The 17,011-nt window shown below is 36.7% G+C and overlaps 1 protein-coding gene across 1 annotated transcript in view; it reads right to left on the reverse strand.

Moving 5' to 3' along the window:
* CACNB2 (calcium channel, voltage-dependent, beta 2 subunit) overlaps positions 1–6,793 on the reverse strand; it is a gene marked incomplete at its 5' end in the record, with an annotated part of 39,664 nt that extends 32,871 nt beyond the window's left edge. The window contains 3 exons of the mRNA XM_010086557.1: positions 324–400; positions 2,185–2,321; positions 6,671–6,793. Of these exons, the coding sequence (XP_010084859.1) occupies positions 324–400; positions 2,185–2,321; positions 6,671–6,793 (337 nt within the window). The remainder of the gene's footprint in view (positions 1–323; positions 401–2,184; positions 2,322–6,670) is intronic.
* Between the last annotated feature and the right edge of the window lie 10,218 nt (positions 6,794–17,011).

Below are 17,011 nucleotides of genomic sequence, written 5' to 3' on the forward strand. Positions count from 1 at the left end.
GCAGGAGTGATCAGACCAGAACAAACCTCTAACTATCCTACTGCAAGGCAGTCTCATCATTTTTACTATGTCTTTGCTATATAAGACCATGGTAAAAGCAAAGAGGTAATTTTGTAGATTGTTAAGAGCCCTATCATTGCCTGAACTTGCTGGCATTGACTCCATTACTTCAAATCTACTCAAGCCAGCCTTATAGGGCAACACAGCCAGCCAGCCTTATACCTATGAAGTACGGGGAATAAGAAAAATAGGACTAAATGTGTATAAATTTTAACAGATTAGGTGCATGAATCCATAAACCAAAGGGTTCATGACCTACTCACCAGATGATGGAGGCGTAGATTTTCTGGAACTAGGAACGATGTCACCCAAACTGGATGAAGAATTTCCTCCTGATTTACTGGAGTAAAGCAACAAATTAGTTTGATGTTTCATAGCTTTCTCAGCATTTATTCTAATCCATTTATTACCTGCTTTCTAAATGAGCTGCTAGCTAAGAGACAAACAGTATTTCTGGCAGTGGTATAAACTATACATCTTACACAAAATGGGTGTCCATTTTGAGGATGAGGAACTGCAAACATCAGTCATGCTCCTTGTTCTTTTGTGCAACTTCATTCTTCTGCATATGGTCTCCCTACCTCATGGTCTTAATATGATCAAATTATTAATACGGCTACTGATATATTATTATTAATATTAGTATGCATTACTAAGCTAGTGAGCCAGTGAGCATATCTGTTTCCTTTAACAGAACAGTTATTGATAGCTCCCTAATGAAAATAACAGTGTGTTTGCCTAACATATTTTCAATTTAATTATAACCAAATTCTTTTGCTGTCTCAATACAAGGTAGCACTTAGGAAAAAAAAAGTCTCTCAAATGAAAATAAAGCAGTCTAGGGTTTTGTCAAGTTCTGCTTTGTGAACACCTATCCAAGTTGGGAAAATTAAATAATATTTTCAGTCATTTTATTTCAGTTACCATAACAAGAAAAGGACTGGAAATGTAAGAAAGGCTACTTAACTCTTCAAATAATTCATGTGATAGTACTAGTTTCCACTTTCTCCATCTTAAAATATTAATAAGCACTATGTAAATGCATTTGTGGTGTAGGACAGTGTTATCGCCAGTGAGTTCTGGAGAACGGAAGCCTTTACAATTTGGAAAGGGACCAAATCACTGGGTCAGATTTGGCTGTATTAGAAGCAATACGAGAGGAACAAGGAACCTGACATACTGCTGCTGAGGACAGCACACTCATAGTAAAGGCATTTCACAGTCAGCGAACATGGCTTAGCCCTGCAGCATCCTGGTCTTCTCCTAGTGCAGACATGCTCTTCAAACCCTGCTGCCCTTCCTACTGAAGTAGGAAAGCCTTTCTGGCTTCCCAAATGTTTCCCAGCTGTTTTCTCAAGTCCAGCTCCATCCCACTCAGACATACTGGAAATATTTGTTTTCTTTATACTCAAGAGAGAAGCAAGTGGCATTTGCTTCCACATGTGTTAATGTTTACTGGAAAACTACTTTATTAAAAATTCTACAGTAAAAATGACATTATTACCATTTCACAGTATTGTTAAATACATTTAGATACTGAATCTTTATTTTTATGTAATGATAGCTGCAGTGAGAGACAACACATGACTTGACATGAAACTTACATCATAAAATGCAGTATTCTTAAAAGCTGTATTTGTAAGCAAAAAATTTGAGAGACCCTTTTTCCCTGAAGAGCTAACTGGCACTAGCTTCAGCTCACACATAAATTCATCTAAACATTTTCTGTAATTTCTAAAACCCACTTTAAAAGTGTTTAGAAATTGCAAGATCATGAAAACAAGTAACAAATTCTAAAGAATCTAGGGAGATTGATTTTTAAGTAAAAAATTGTGCTTGCACGTAGTAAATGTAGTAACTGCAATGTATATTTGCAAATATTTTATTAAAATAAAATGGAATAATAGCCATTGTAGGTCACCACAGACAACCAATCTAAATATCCACTTTCTCTCTCAAATGGCAATGACCTTAATTACATGAATAAATATTATTTCCTTCATTGATTCAAAATGTTTGTAGATACCAATTACAATAATTAAACAGCACTATGGCATATAAAGCATTAACTTCCAAGTTGTGTCACAGTCAATGCTACTATTTTAAATTATTTGTTGTTATTACCTGGAGTAGAATTTTCCTTGTTTTGCCTTCTGTTCATGCTGCAGCCTCATGTTTTCTAATTTGACTGGGCTTGGTATGAATCCTATTTCACAGCCTTCTTTTACCAACCGTCCTATCCACCAGTCATTATTAAACTTCTACAGATAAAAAAAAAATAATGTATTAAGACATTACTGTATTTGGGATCATTTTGTTATTATTTTAAATTCACAGCTAAGCCATTTTATGTAATTCTTCCCTGTAGTTAATCACTGTACTATGTTATTACGGCAAAGAAGAATTGTGGTAATATTCAGAAATACATTGAAATAATTATACCTTGCAAATTATTAAAATGCTACAGTACTTAAAACATAAACCTTCCTTCACAGACTTCATGATTCTCCCTGGCTGTTATTTCCACCCATTTCACCTTCTTTATTTTTTCTGCTTCACAGTCTTTTCTCCTCATACATGAGAGCTGCTTTTGTTCTCCCTTGATGTTCTCCTTGGTGGACACCAGAGATTTCTTCTGATCTGCTCCTACCCACCGCAACAATTTTTACAGCTCTGTAATAATCTCTTTTTCTTATCCCATTATGTTCAGTTCTATATTTAAAATAAAAAATACAACTTCTCAAACTCCCCCGCTTCTCTGAACTCACTGAAATCTTCTGAAGAATGACTACATTCTGCTGCTTATATACGCTCTACTGCATATAGCTCATGTGATCTGCATCTTAAACATACAGGAATGGCTACCTTTGGGTAACTGAAAAACCATACAATTCTACAACATAGTCCAATTAACTGAATTTCAGCTATATGAAAATACAAGACAATGACTAATTTAATAACATTTATTCATACACACACAGGGGGGTTTTGCTTGTTTTGCAGATGTCTGCAGAGCAGAACTATTTGCTTTTTCCTTTATTATTTATTCACCATTTTTTGGATGAGAATAGCTCACTGTTATGTATGGCCCCACATGCAACACTCTAGCAGTTCCATGGGAATTGCTACAGTCAAATATGAATTTTGGATAATTTGATTATTTATGAAACTAAGAAAACATCTGAATGGGAAGAGAAGTTGCCTTCTTGTATCTGGTGTACATATATAATATCTATGTATGCAGATATTATAGTGCATGTTTAGTTATTTAACAAGTAGTTTTAACAAGTCTACAGTTCGGAGTAAAACATGTAAAATGTGTGGGCTCCCCTAAAAAGGAATTAATTTCACTGAGAATATAGTGTTGGTGGATCAATAATACACAACCTAAACTGCAGTATTATCTTTAATTCTGGCTACTATAGAAATGTTGTGATTCTTGAAACCAACTTTAATATATTTAACTAACTAAAAATAACTAAAAATAAATGTACTTTTAGGCTCATAAAATATAAGTGGATCCATAACATTCATCCGATAGGATGTCTTTATGAGTAAGAGTATCAACATTTAACAGGGACCTCACCTGGGATAGAAATTTCTCAAATAAATAGACTGAAACATATTATTACAATCATAACCTTTTATTGCAAAATTGTAACTAAAGATATACATGTGCATTTAAAATATGTTGTAGGATAATATAGGTGGAGGAAGACTAGCAATTGAGCCAATGGAGGTTGCCATCATATGGAACTGCTCTATGATATACACGAAGTCTGCAGAAGCAGTATCATTAACTTGGTAAAATGAAGAGACAGTTACTTAGAAAACATCAATAAATTAAAATCTGAACAGCCATACTTTTTTTTTTATGCTGTCCTACAGTACAACAGACAACTATGCAACAACATTCATTTCATTATATTTGACAGAAATGATAAATACATTGGAATTTTTTCTTCATATAAAAATAAAAGCCCGTGGAATTCACTCCTGCAAAATCTCAAAGCTAAAAGTTGTGTCAGTATATGAAAAGAAGGATAAGAAAGTTTTATAAGTATGTAATACTTTCTAATTTTAAAAAGCAATAGCAGAAATCTTTGTAGAAAGGTGTCTGGCTCTCGAGGTGCTAGCTGGGAGAGTGATTCACCTGTGCTCAGAGTGCCAAGGGAAACAGAAATATGAATCAAATGCAAAGCAGAATTATGGCCATACATTAAAGCCCCAGAAGATTCACGAGTTACTATGATTTAGTGCATATTTCTTCATGCGGGAAGAAATCCTTCATCTTTATGTTTACCAAGTTTTGATGCATGTAACCTAATAATGAAAATAAGTTTTCCTCATACTCAATCACTGCAGTACTTTTCACTGCTGCCTATGTACACTTTGAACTGAAGTTTTTCTTCTTTGCACCTTCTCAACAGCACAAATTGGAGAACACCCCTTGCAGACAAGAAGAGGACAGCATTGATCCAATACGGCACTACTACGCAGGGAAAAATTACTGGAGATAAACTTAGATTTCTTTATTTCTAGCAACCAACTAGGTATAAAGTACAAAAGCAACACTGCATTTTATAGTCAAATAATTATTTTTTTTTTTTACTTTTCATATGCATAAACAATTAAATTCTGGACATTTCAGTTCTCCCAGTATTAACTATAGGGAGCACTAAAATTACTGAAGGAGCACTATCTGGTGGGATACAGAGCCTGGTGAGCCAGCAGGGCATGGCCATGGAAGACGGAGAGGGAAGACATAGCTGTGCAGGGAAGGGATGCTGCCCAGGACACCCTCCTGAAGAGGTCTGACCCATCCAGAAGCAACAGCTGATGACAAATGCAGGACCAGCAAGTCCGAGTCTGACTCCTTGCAGCCCTTCCCACCTCTCCATCCCAGCGGTTCACCCGGCCCTGGCACAGGCTCTCTTCCACAACCCAGCTTGGGTCTAGCACCACCAGACAGTCAATTTCACTTAACTGCTTAGAGAGGAAAACGAGGTGTGTTTAACGGTAATTAGCACAGAGCACCTGAAGCTGCAAGAACATTTCAATATGTTTTTCCATTCTTCAGTGCTACATGCAGCCACAGATAATATAACAACTCAGCTGAGCTAAGCTTTCTTTCAAGGCATTTCTGGAGATACAGAAAAGTTCAGGAAACTTTTCCTTCCTTATTATCTCCCACGCATCTGAGTCTAAGTAGTGCTGTGACGAAAAAGGCATAAATTATAACAGAAAATCTGCTAGCACTGTGTTTCTGGTTCATACGGAAACGGGAAAGACTTGACTGATATTACCAGCTCATTCTAAATGCAGATGGTATAGATGACTACAAAATAATTTAATCTAACCAACTGAGCCATATTTTCCAGTGCTTCCAGACTCACCTGAGAATGTTGATGGTTTTCTTTTGCCAGGACTCTATGCCTGCTCATCCCTACTTTTGTCACAAGACAGAGCAGAGCAATTCTTTTGCACTATCATCAGACAAAAATCATATTTTCTTCACTACATACAGTTTGAATCTAAATTATCCCTTTTTTGTGTGTTTAATATATACAGAAAATAAGGATTATTAGTCATTAGTATGAAGGCACTAGAAGTCCGTTTCTTGTGTTTCCTTAGTCTCTGTCCACCTGTATTTCTACCTATGTAGTAGGAACATTTCTTGCCTCCTCAAAGCACCTGTGCTACCAGAATCATTGTGCGTCATCAATTATAACTGCTGAAGGATTTTTTGACAATCTAAACTGCGGAAAAGATAAAATTTCAAATGTATAGCTGAGTTGCTCTCATCCTTAAGCTAACTTTCTAGTTCTTCTGCTATAAATTTCCACTTCCAGATGGACTCTTTTTTTTTTTGACAGAACACAATGGAATATGACCAGAAGCTGGGAAGTCTCATAAAATAAGGGAATCATTCAGAAGGGAGCAGCCGATAGCTTAGACAGGCTTGTATGGGAAAGTTAACAAGTTATTTGCTTTGGATTGTTTTGCAAGGAGCAGAGAAAGAACAGACTGTAAAACTTAAAAATTTTCAAAGCTAATCTACAGGAAAAGAAAACCAATGCAGCAAACACAGTTTGACAATTGCTACGTGCATCTTGAAAGTTATCACGTCAGTTTTTCAGTATGTAACCGTTAACAACAAAATACTGTCTGTGCCAGGGAAGAAACTTCAGTGAAAAAAAAGGAGACCTGAGGATTTGGAGGTTTTTTTGAGATTAAGGCATACAAATAAAACAGAATCAACCCTTGGCTGCTGAATCATAATGAGGGAGTGCTAGAGTGGTAAAACACACAGAGATTACATCATTGATTATGCAGGTGGAGATTTTTAAAGCTCCAAGTAAATGTTAATTACTAGAGAAGAAAAGCACTTGCTTTCCAAACTTTATTAATTTGATTCTAAGGAATTTGTGTCATTGCTTTTATGAGACCAGTATTTCAAAGAACATTCATTTCCCTATGCAGTTACCTTATTTATATAACACTTGTGTAGTGCTTTGACAATGTGGAGTGTTAATGTTAAGAAACAGTAGCACTATTATTCAAATAGACCCTTAAGGAGAGATTCACTTACTTCTCTAGTTGTACTTACTTCTTTAACGTGAAGAAAATCTTTAGCTTCAAATGAGATGGCCATGCCTGGGACTGGAACATCGTCATCATGAGCTGCACTGTACCCGACATTTGTCCGAACTGCAAATGCAACAGGTTTTGTCTGCAAAACAAAAGATAAACAGCATGATTTCCCTCACAAACACGTACATATGTATAAACATACAGAGGATGATTTTGCAAGTTATCTTTTTAAAATCATAAAAATTGCAAAGACAACTCAAAACATACATGTAAAATGTTATGAAGTGTCACGTTTACTTACCTCAGCTATTTCATATCAAGACAGTTGACAGAATACCAGATCCAGATTTTTTCTAGCTACTAGCACTCTAAATTCATTTGGGATAAGTCAAAGCAGTAATTAGAAATCATAAAACTGTTGTCAATCGCTATACTATGTTTAGTTATGAGGAATTGCACAGCAGATCATTGTCTAAGATTTATTAGAGATTTCTGACCACAGTTCTGTAGTGAGGTGGTCATGCCTCACGCTTGTGTTACAGTATTTTTAAGAGGCGTGCTTGAATATGCACGGAATGTTTTATGCTGCATTCACAGCAATTACTGGGCCCTTGTTGAATTCAGAAGGGAATGAGAATAAGGGAATAAGGTTTCAGGTTACTAGTATCTGAAGTTTAAATTGCAATTATTTACTATGCCTTGCTAAAAAACAAAGATAAAATATAAATTTATATAATAATGAGAACTGAAGTATAACATTTCAAAGTAAAGCCCATGAAGTTCAAACATGGTTATGGCCAAACCTATTGTAGTTTGGCTCCACTGCCTATGTAATCCCACTCACATCAAAGATGGAAGAATTATAAGAATAATGAGGCATCTCTCTAGGCATTCATATCCAAAACTGGGATCTCAACGTCGGGACTAAGCTGTTGCCTAAACTTGGATGCATGTAAAAATTAAGGACATCCTCCCTGGCTGAGCTGAAAGTCCCTATGCATTGCCAGTTCTCCTGCAGCACTTGCCCAGAGCTACCTCCCGCTACGGAGGAGAGATGTGCCAGTGCCCACCTAGTCTTCAGAGAAATCACAAATTACCAGGAGTGGGGCCAGCAGATGCCAGTGACCCCTGAGCAAGACGTCTCACTTCAGAGGCATTCTGAGAGCACAGCAATGTGCCCTCAGATTGTCAGGCTGTTACTGAGTACCAGCCACAAAGAGATTTGCTTGTTCCTGTAATTCATACTACAACCTATACTGGCAGTTGGTATCAGTCAGTTACAGGGTCTTTACAAGTTTCATTTTCAAGAACCAGTTGAAGGAAGAGTCAGTGGGCCCCTGGCCCCACAGCCACCTTCCAGCCTCCTGCACAGCTCTCCTTCCAAGAACCCCCAGTGCTGAACACCTTTCTGCACAGCTACGGTTAAGCAGGTAGTAAAACCTGCCATCCAGCTTAACCTGAGCTATATCTATAGAGGGTTTCCACTTCTCAGATGAAGAACCAGAATATAGGAGAACAAACTTTATTCTGGTTTATTATTATCAGACAACACCTTGAGCTTGCTCTCCCAACAGAGGATATCACACAGTAACCCTGGGACTCACTGTTGTCCTACCCCAGGCTAAAATTTTAGCTCACCCCAAAATCCTCTAGACTGTTCTTATGATCTAGTCTGAAGTCCCTATACATTACGGATGGTAAAATATTTTTGACGATGTGAACTGAGTCTCAGATTGTGTGCAATCACAACTGATTGAGGAAGGCATGACTTGACTTTTCATCTTAAAATATACTAAAACTTCTATCAGACAACACTTTTAGCCTTATTAGTTGGTATCCATCATCACTTTGGCTTGGCTAAATATACAGCATTTTGCTGAGACAACAAGCAAAAAATGTATCTCATTTCCTAGGTAAGGAATTGCCTCCATTTACTCTCAGAGAAGAGCATGTGAAAATGCATTTCCTACCTCATGACAGCAAGCCCGAATACCTGAAACTGTCATGCTGTACTTTTCCGATTACCAAAAATCCCTGCCTGCTCCATCCAGGATTACTCTGACAACTTGCATAGTGCTAGAGGACAGAAATCTGCCACATTGAAATACATGATAAACTAATGAGGGAGATATGTAAATAATTCTAAAGACAATATCATGCCACCTGGCCTGGATAGGACAGTTGGAAATAAAGGGAGAGAAGGTTCCCTGTTGCTTAATTTAGGTCTAATGTACTGTAAAAGCCACAGGGTTCCAATAAAGCTGATCTTAAAACTCCTTAAATAGGCCTGTATTTGAAGGAACTACCACAGTGAAACAATTTACATCTAAGTGCACATTCTAGGAAGGATTTTTAATTTAGAAGGAAAAACAATAAGCTCTTTCATAACTGTGGAGTCAAGAGAGTCTCTGTGTCCAGAAGTGAAATAGGCAGTTTCAATGGGAATAAATTTTGGAAGGAGGTTGCAGAATGGGCTTCATGTTTATGGATCTAAATATGCATTTGTACAAAGAAATCATCACAAAATTATTTTAAGAGGACTTTACACCGTCCCATCTCTTCTTTCTTCCAGAATTAGTGGAAAAATCTTAAGAAAGGTTGGGTAGAAGGGCTCTAATAACTGAAACTGGTACTATTTAAACAGGCAGTTATTTAAACTGCAAAGCCTATGGCAGTGTAAAACATATAGCTGAAAATATTTACAGGTTGAAAAACCTGGTTATAATTATTCCACTACACATTCCCCTCCTTCCCATCATAGTGTCTGAAAGTAGTGTCCTAGTGAGTCTGTATCTTCTCAAACCAGTTATTTTTTTGTCTGGTCCTCTTTACCTATGCATTTACATATATATGTATCACTCATTTCTTTCTTGGTGCCCTCTTGTAATAACGTCATAAGTACTGTGGCCACAACCCACTGCCTGTTTTTAATACCCAGCTCCCAACTTTTAAAATAACACATCCCAAGAGTTCAATGTCTTTCTTGGTGTTTAGCCACACTTAGAATATTCTAAATAGTTGATTTCTTTTCTTTCCAGGTCACCTGCTCTAAAGAAAAACCCACACAAGCAAAAAAAGCACACCAACAAATTAAGAGCACTATGTGAAATGCAATAATAAAATAAATAGAAAGTAATTTTTGAAGTGTCTTGTTTTCTTTCAAAAAGGAAAATCCTATTACTCTTGGAAAATGCTGGAGATATTACTCAATAGATATAGGCTATATCAACAAATTGATTATATTTGCACTGTGCAACAGAAAAAAGTTCAAATCAGAAATATTTTAAAAATGCACAGACAACTGATAAGTGGATCAAAATCATCCTTTAACAGGAAAAATTTGAAGAAAAATATGTATAACAAGAGAAAATTGGTTCAGATGAGTTTACTAGATGTTCTTATTAGCTACCACCATGTGTTAGAAAATGATAGCTACAATTTTTAATACATATAAATCACAATCAAAAACCAATAGCTGGGTTAACTCACTGTGTTGGGCATCTTTCTCATAACGTGAACTCCCCCAGTGTGCTGCAAAAGCAGCTTAGGCAGCTAACACAAATTTCTGGACTCAAATATGAGAGAAAGTAATGAGGATGTAAATCCTAGGCACACATGTCCCTTAATAAGCCTTTAATAAGTTCACCTTGTCATTACACAGATGAACTGTTAGAAGGGCACCAAGATATGATTATGCACTCATGATCACATCTCTGAAAATGGGTATTTATGAGAATGATCATCCAAAAAATAAGATTTGGCGATTCCTCCAAATCAATTTAAAAACCTTGCAGCATTGAGGCAACATGGGTATGTCCACTTCCTAGCAGCTCAGACCTGTATCCTATTCAGCTCTTCTACAATCCTCTCAGTTGTTAGTAGCACCCAGTTACCCCACATAAAAGACAGATAACTATTACAGACCTAGGCATGCCACAAGGAAAAAAAAGTAGTCACACAGGCACTGAATTCAGTGATATCATGTATCTTCCTTAAAAATAAAAGGTAACATAAATTACTGTTTTAATGTTCATACAAAACCCCACAGCTTTCCTGAATTTAAAAATTACAGACCAACAGAGTTGATGCTTTCTATGCTATTACTCTTTCAATACTGAAAATACAAATATGAATAAGCATTAAATTGCCAAATCTCCTAAATAATACTTCATCACTAAATAGTACAGCACGGAATAAATCATTTATTGTTATTAAGAATGATCTTTTTGTAAAGCTTAGTAAACTGTCATTGTAGAAACATATCTCAGAACAAGAAAGGAAATATTAGGAACAATCTTTGCCAAACACTGATAGAGGGGATAATACGCTTGCTTATCCATTCTCACATTTGCTATATCCTCTAGCAAATATAAAAAACGCTCAACAGAGTATTGTGTCATACTCGTAACTGTATCAGTGGATGAAAGACTTTAGGCTGACTTAAGACCTTAAAATCTCTGCTGCATTGCAACAAACAGACATCTTCAGCAAGTTAATGTCCTTGACATACTTCTTAGAAGTGATCTAAAATTTCCTATTAGAGGGCAACACCTGACTACCCAAGAAAAATTAAAAAATGAAAACTACTTCAGAACTATCTTAACATGAATGATAAGCAGCAGGTAAAAAATGCTCTGTCATTTTCTGCTATAAAAAAAAATACAAAAACTCTGAGTAGAAAAACAAAGCAGAATATAGGGTTACGGATTTACGGATATTCACAGAAACAGCATGTCCCATTTTAGACACTTGTCATACTGGTAGAAAGGGAGATTGAATTACCATGGGATTATACTGCAATATTTCATCTAATTGAATATTTAAAACTAATTAATTTATAAAAGTTAAATGCTAGCCTTTTTACATAAATAAATAATTCTGAAAGTTTCATAGAACTGTCAAATTAACTACTTTTTCTTTTCTTGAACTACATTTTCTTGAACTAAAAAAGTCCACTTGTTACGTAATTAGGGCCTTATGTAGAAAATAAAATCTCCTTTTTATTTAAAATATTGAAATGTATATTTTTAAATATATCTGGCCTTTGCTTACATGTTCTACAGTTCTAAAATTAGACTGGGTCAAACCAGTTAAGTACTTTCTGTTCGTTCTCTACATCTCAATGAGAACGTGATAGCAGTTTAGCACTCAGCTAATCCACAGGTTGGACTACAAGGACAGATTCTCCCAGATGTTAAACTAACATTTCATCTCTCTCAAGAGAAACAACATAGTTTGAAAAACTTCACTTATCTTCAGAATGAATATTTCCCCCTTGTTTTCCTTTTTTCCCCTGTAAAAACACAACATTCAACAGACTGAATAACCTCACACGGAGAACAATAACCAGACCATGAACATTACCATCATCTGTACTACAAAGGCAGCAGGAACACACTCTGGAGTTCGGTTCTCAACGAACCAATTTCATGTCCTGATTTTAACTGAGAATATTAACCAATAAAAACATATTCACCAACTGTTAAACCAATGTTGGCTGTAGACTTTTGGTACCAAACATAAATTAAAGTTGGACTACAGAGATCTTAGTTATTTTTCTCTTTTTCCATACTGATCTCACTTCTTCGTTTTGGTTTATGAGTTATATTCACTTTATACATCTTTATGCCAGCCCTCATTACTAAATCAATACTATTTACAGTATTATTATACTCTGCTACTTATATTCCCTCAGTCTTATTTAATGACTGACTTGTATTCAATGCATACACACGCATTTGCACATTGTATCTGTCTCAGTCAATACGTCAGTTTGAATGAATTCACACCTGGTTGGCTGAATTTATATTCAAGTAATATTTCACCCAATAACAGAGCAAAATAATACAACCTGCTTTCTAGTCATGTACTTAAAACATGACTGGACCCTTTTTTCCTATTACTCATTTCAGATTTTTTTATGCTGGGCCATAAACCCAGTGGATGCAGCCTCTGGGGATCCCAGCCAAGGAGGTAAATTTGCCGACCCAGAATTTACTTGCAGAACAGGTCATCTCCCTCACGGCCACTGATTTTGGGAATGCTGCTTGCTAATCGAGGTATCTCTATTCCACATCCACTACCAGAATGTAGAAAAACACATTAGAGCATTTTCCAAACAATTTTAATTTACACCTTAGGCTGTCCTATGTGAAGCAATGATTCTAGGGCTACAGAAATACAAGCAAGGCTTAACGCTGCCATTACCTTCTTCAGCAGTAGGTGATGAGGATCTAGGGTCTCTGAACCATCTTATTTCTCTCTATTACATCATTCCCACAGTAGAGGTACACAGCATTTATATCAGTTTAAATTCAAACAGAATGCTTATCAGAATGCATCTTTTATGAAGGCAACACCAGATAAGTCAAGGCCTGACTCAGATAACGACTTCAGTTACCATTTTGACAAAATACTCATCAAAGTCGGCACCTGTGTAAAAGTTCAAAAAATTTGTCTCAAAGGAAGTCTCATCCCTCAGTAATGCTATGCATCCTTCAACATACCCACTTTTCATAGATGCCTGTAACCTTATCCTGAAAGCAAGGAATTATTTTTCTCTTGGGTAATGAATATAATGGGTTTCTCTTGAAACACTGCCAGGTTTGCACTCATGAAAATTTAAAACACCACACATTGTTTTTCAGCTGACGAAAGGTGATACTACTCCTGAACTTTTCATTAGTAGTCTTGGTAGGGAGTAAATATGTCAAACGATGACCTATGTTTGGCACTATTTACACAAGAGTAGCCCTGTACATAGTGTTTGAGCCATAAGCTGTTTTAATACCCTACACAGGACAAAGATCAATAGCTATGTGATGGCCTGATAACTGCCGTCTTAAAATATGTCACTTTATTTTGCCCTGCTGTTGACTAAGAGACAAATATATAAAGCAAAAGCAGTTCAAAACCTAGATATTTTACAGAATCACATGATTTTCCTGATTATTTTAAATAACTTTACAATGCTATGAAATATATGCTGGCAAAAGAGCACCTCAAGAATGGAAAAAATAAACAAAAAATAATAAAAGAACTTTCCTATTTTTTTTTTTATTTGTACACTAATTTATACATCCTATACAAGAAACAAAAATCAAACCTACCTAAGTATACAAACAATTCACAGGAAATTTACATCCTAAATGCTGATTATTGCTGGAGCCTCATCACAGATAAGTAATCATCCAATCTCTAAAAATAGAATCCACTCAGCAATTTCATTGCTAAGGAAGGAACAACAAATCATGGATGTCCCAACTGAAAAATTAGAGTATACCTGCTGTCACTAAACGTAGCAATCAATTATATTACTTCCTAGCAAAGATTAGGCCTTCTTTTATCTGCGTGGGTGTATGTATCAAGTCTGTCAGCAAGATAGTACCACAGAATAACAGAGGTTGGAAGGGGCCTCCAGAGTCACCTAGTCCAACCCCTGCCCAAAGCAGGTCTGGTTACATGAGGCCGCTCAGGGCTGCATACAGGTGAGTCTTGAGCACCTCCAAGCTCATTGTGAAGATTAGTGGCATTTAGGCTAGTCAGAATGAGTCAAGAGGGTGAAAATGGGAGCAGAGCAGAGCAGCAGTCAAGCTGCAGAAGCCAGTCACCTTCCACTGGCTGCAGAAGCACCTCAGCTTCACACCCTCTCTGTGCATCCTGCTCCAGTATTTGACCACCCTCATGGAAAAAAACTATACGGGAACTATGGTTCACTCACATATCTATGAGTGAGGGACATAAAAATCCATAAGGAACAACTAATACTCGATTTTATACTCCAGTACAAGGAAAATTTAGTGTTATTGCAAGTGGAAACCACCGATTTCCAGTTTTAAGTGGTCTAAAAAGAGGTTAAACCACTAGGTTGGGGTTCTTGTGGCATATACTATTATTTCAGGTTAAGACAGCAGTTGTATTACTTCCCTACAGCAAATAGCACTGCCCTCATCCCCATCTAACACTTGAGGCTGAAGTTGTGGATTAGTGCCCGCCTGTGCAAGGTGTTGTACTCAGCACTTCCAATACAGTGATTGAGCTGAAAAACAGAAGTACAGTGGGAGAACAAAACCCAATAAAACTGTAGTTAATAAGTAGCAGCCTGCATACAACAATGGTATAATGAGATTCAAACTCTTCTGAATTACTAAGGTTTTTGATAGCATGGATCTCTCCTAAGGAATTTGGAAGACAGGTGGTCAGCCACTCCAGAACATGTAGTTCTGGAGCCAAACTTCATAATTTCTCAATGCCCAAGTCAGTATATTCTGAGTATATTTTATCATTTCTTTCTCTGAGTGAAGTATGCTCAGCCATTACTGGTGCTTGCCCTGCTGCCTTGCAAAGAGTTAGCTCACCAAATTCTTGTCTAAGCAATGTCGCACCCGCTGCTCTCCAGAGACCGACACCAACACGCAACCTCCTGCAAGAGCAGCCAGTGAGGAGACATCCCCATTACACAAGCCTTCCTCTTGGGCTCTCTAAGCTGTAAGGGTCACTGCACAGAAACTCAGCTATTAAAGATTGTGATTTTCCTTAGGACTGAGGCCTATTTGCTGAGAAGAGCTCTGAATGCTTCTAGTTCCTTAGTGCCCCAGCTACAGCAAAACCTGCTCTCAACGCAAAGAAGGAAAACTTAACACATCCAGCTGGTACAAGAGTCTGCCAGATCCATTTTTTCTTAACAATAGGTAAGCTTAAGAGAAATTTTTTTGTCCTCTTGTACTCTCTGGAGATACTTTTGTTACTATTTTAGCTCATCTTCACACAGAGCTTGAAAGTCATGCTTCCTACTTCCTTTTACGAAATCATATTTGAATAGAGAGTCACCGATGCCGGTTTACATTCAGCTCAGGAGGCAGCAAAGACTGAAATAGCTTTAGTGACGCACACAGAGCTTTCTCATATGAGCTGGGTCTTTTTTTATTAGAGCATAATGCCAAAACTCATCGCTGGCTGTATGTTGTCTGCATGCAAGTGTGCCAGAAAGGTGGCTCTTCGGTACCACCCACTTGGGGAGTTAACGGGAACAACTGGAAACAGGCACAGCTGAAGAAGTCTGTTTGTGCTTACTGAAAACATGCTTATTCTGGCAGCAAAAGCCAGCAGATGAAAACTGTTGTTTGCAAGAAAAATACTGTGCTAGGATTTCATGTTCTCTTTTTTTTTTTTTTTTTCAATGTCACAAGTGAGGACATTTTATGCTTATGAGACATTTTAAGCTTATGAGACAGCATTTTAGCAGATCTTAGCTTTTTGGCTGAATTGAGGTTCACAAACAGAAAAGATCTGCAGTAACGTTTTCAGGCTATTCACAAACAAAAATTCTCCAGGAAAAGACTAAATCCATGACACAGCAAGCTAATGTAAACACTAAATAAATCAACAATGCAATGGTTGGTTAAAAATGAAGATACTATTATCAAAAGCTTCTGAAAAAAAAGGTGTATCATTGAAAATTTGTCTTAATTCAGTATTATGCCTGCAAGTTCTTCTTTCTAGTTCCAATATTTAAATAATTTTGCACTTCATTTTTTCAATTGGATCAGAAAGTCTCTATGACTGCTACAGCCAAAGGTTAATGTTGTTAAAATATTTCACTTTTACATAATATGTTAAGCATGTGTTTTGCAGGAAACTATGCTGAAAAATTCTTTCTTTACTAGAAACATACATTTTGTAGCTAGACCGCTTTATTTCCAGAAGTTAACAAGAATATACGTGCCATGGATGATACTTCAGAGTTTGAAAAGTCAAATGTCATATCACCTCATTACTAATATGCTGAACAAAAACTGAGAAGTTATGTCAGCACATGGTAAACATTACAGCTGACTCAATGCTCCTGCCTCTTCCACATTATTACATTTTATGGCCATAGCTTATGTTACTCTACTCCTCAGCTGACTACCTGTTGTTTCTGTAGGTCTTGCACTATCTGAGATATTTCTCATATATAAATTCAAATGGAATCTCTACTGCAAATCTCCCTAACAGCCTAGATACAGATTACAGAAATCATACATTTAAAGCTGCGCTAAAAGAACATTTATTAAAGTTGAAATTTAAACGTCTCAGACTTAGAAAAAGTGAAAATGGAGGTACCTCTAACTTAGGGGAACAGTTGTATATCTTTAATTTAGCCCTCACTATGTACAGTATTATGGTACAACCATTAACTTCACCATCATATATTATCCCCCGCCTCAGTACTGTGTCTTGCATGCAGGAAGGATCTCCCTGGGGACAGATCAAGAATCTATGAAACACAAGAAACTCTCTATAGCATTATATACTCCCCTGATGGATTAATTTTTGCCATGAGACTGAGGCTCACTCAGTTCAACAGAGAAAGGCA

This window comes from Pterocles gutturalis, unplaced genomic scaffold, assembly GCF_000699245.1.
Source record: "Pterocles gutturalis isolate BGI_N339 unplaced genomic scaffold, ASM69924v1 scaffold10446, whole genome shotgun sequence".
Lineage (NCBI taxonomy): Eukaryota > Metazoa > Chordata > Aves > Pterocliformes > Pteroclidae > Pterocles > Pterocles gutturalis.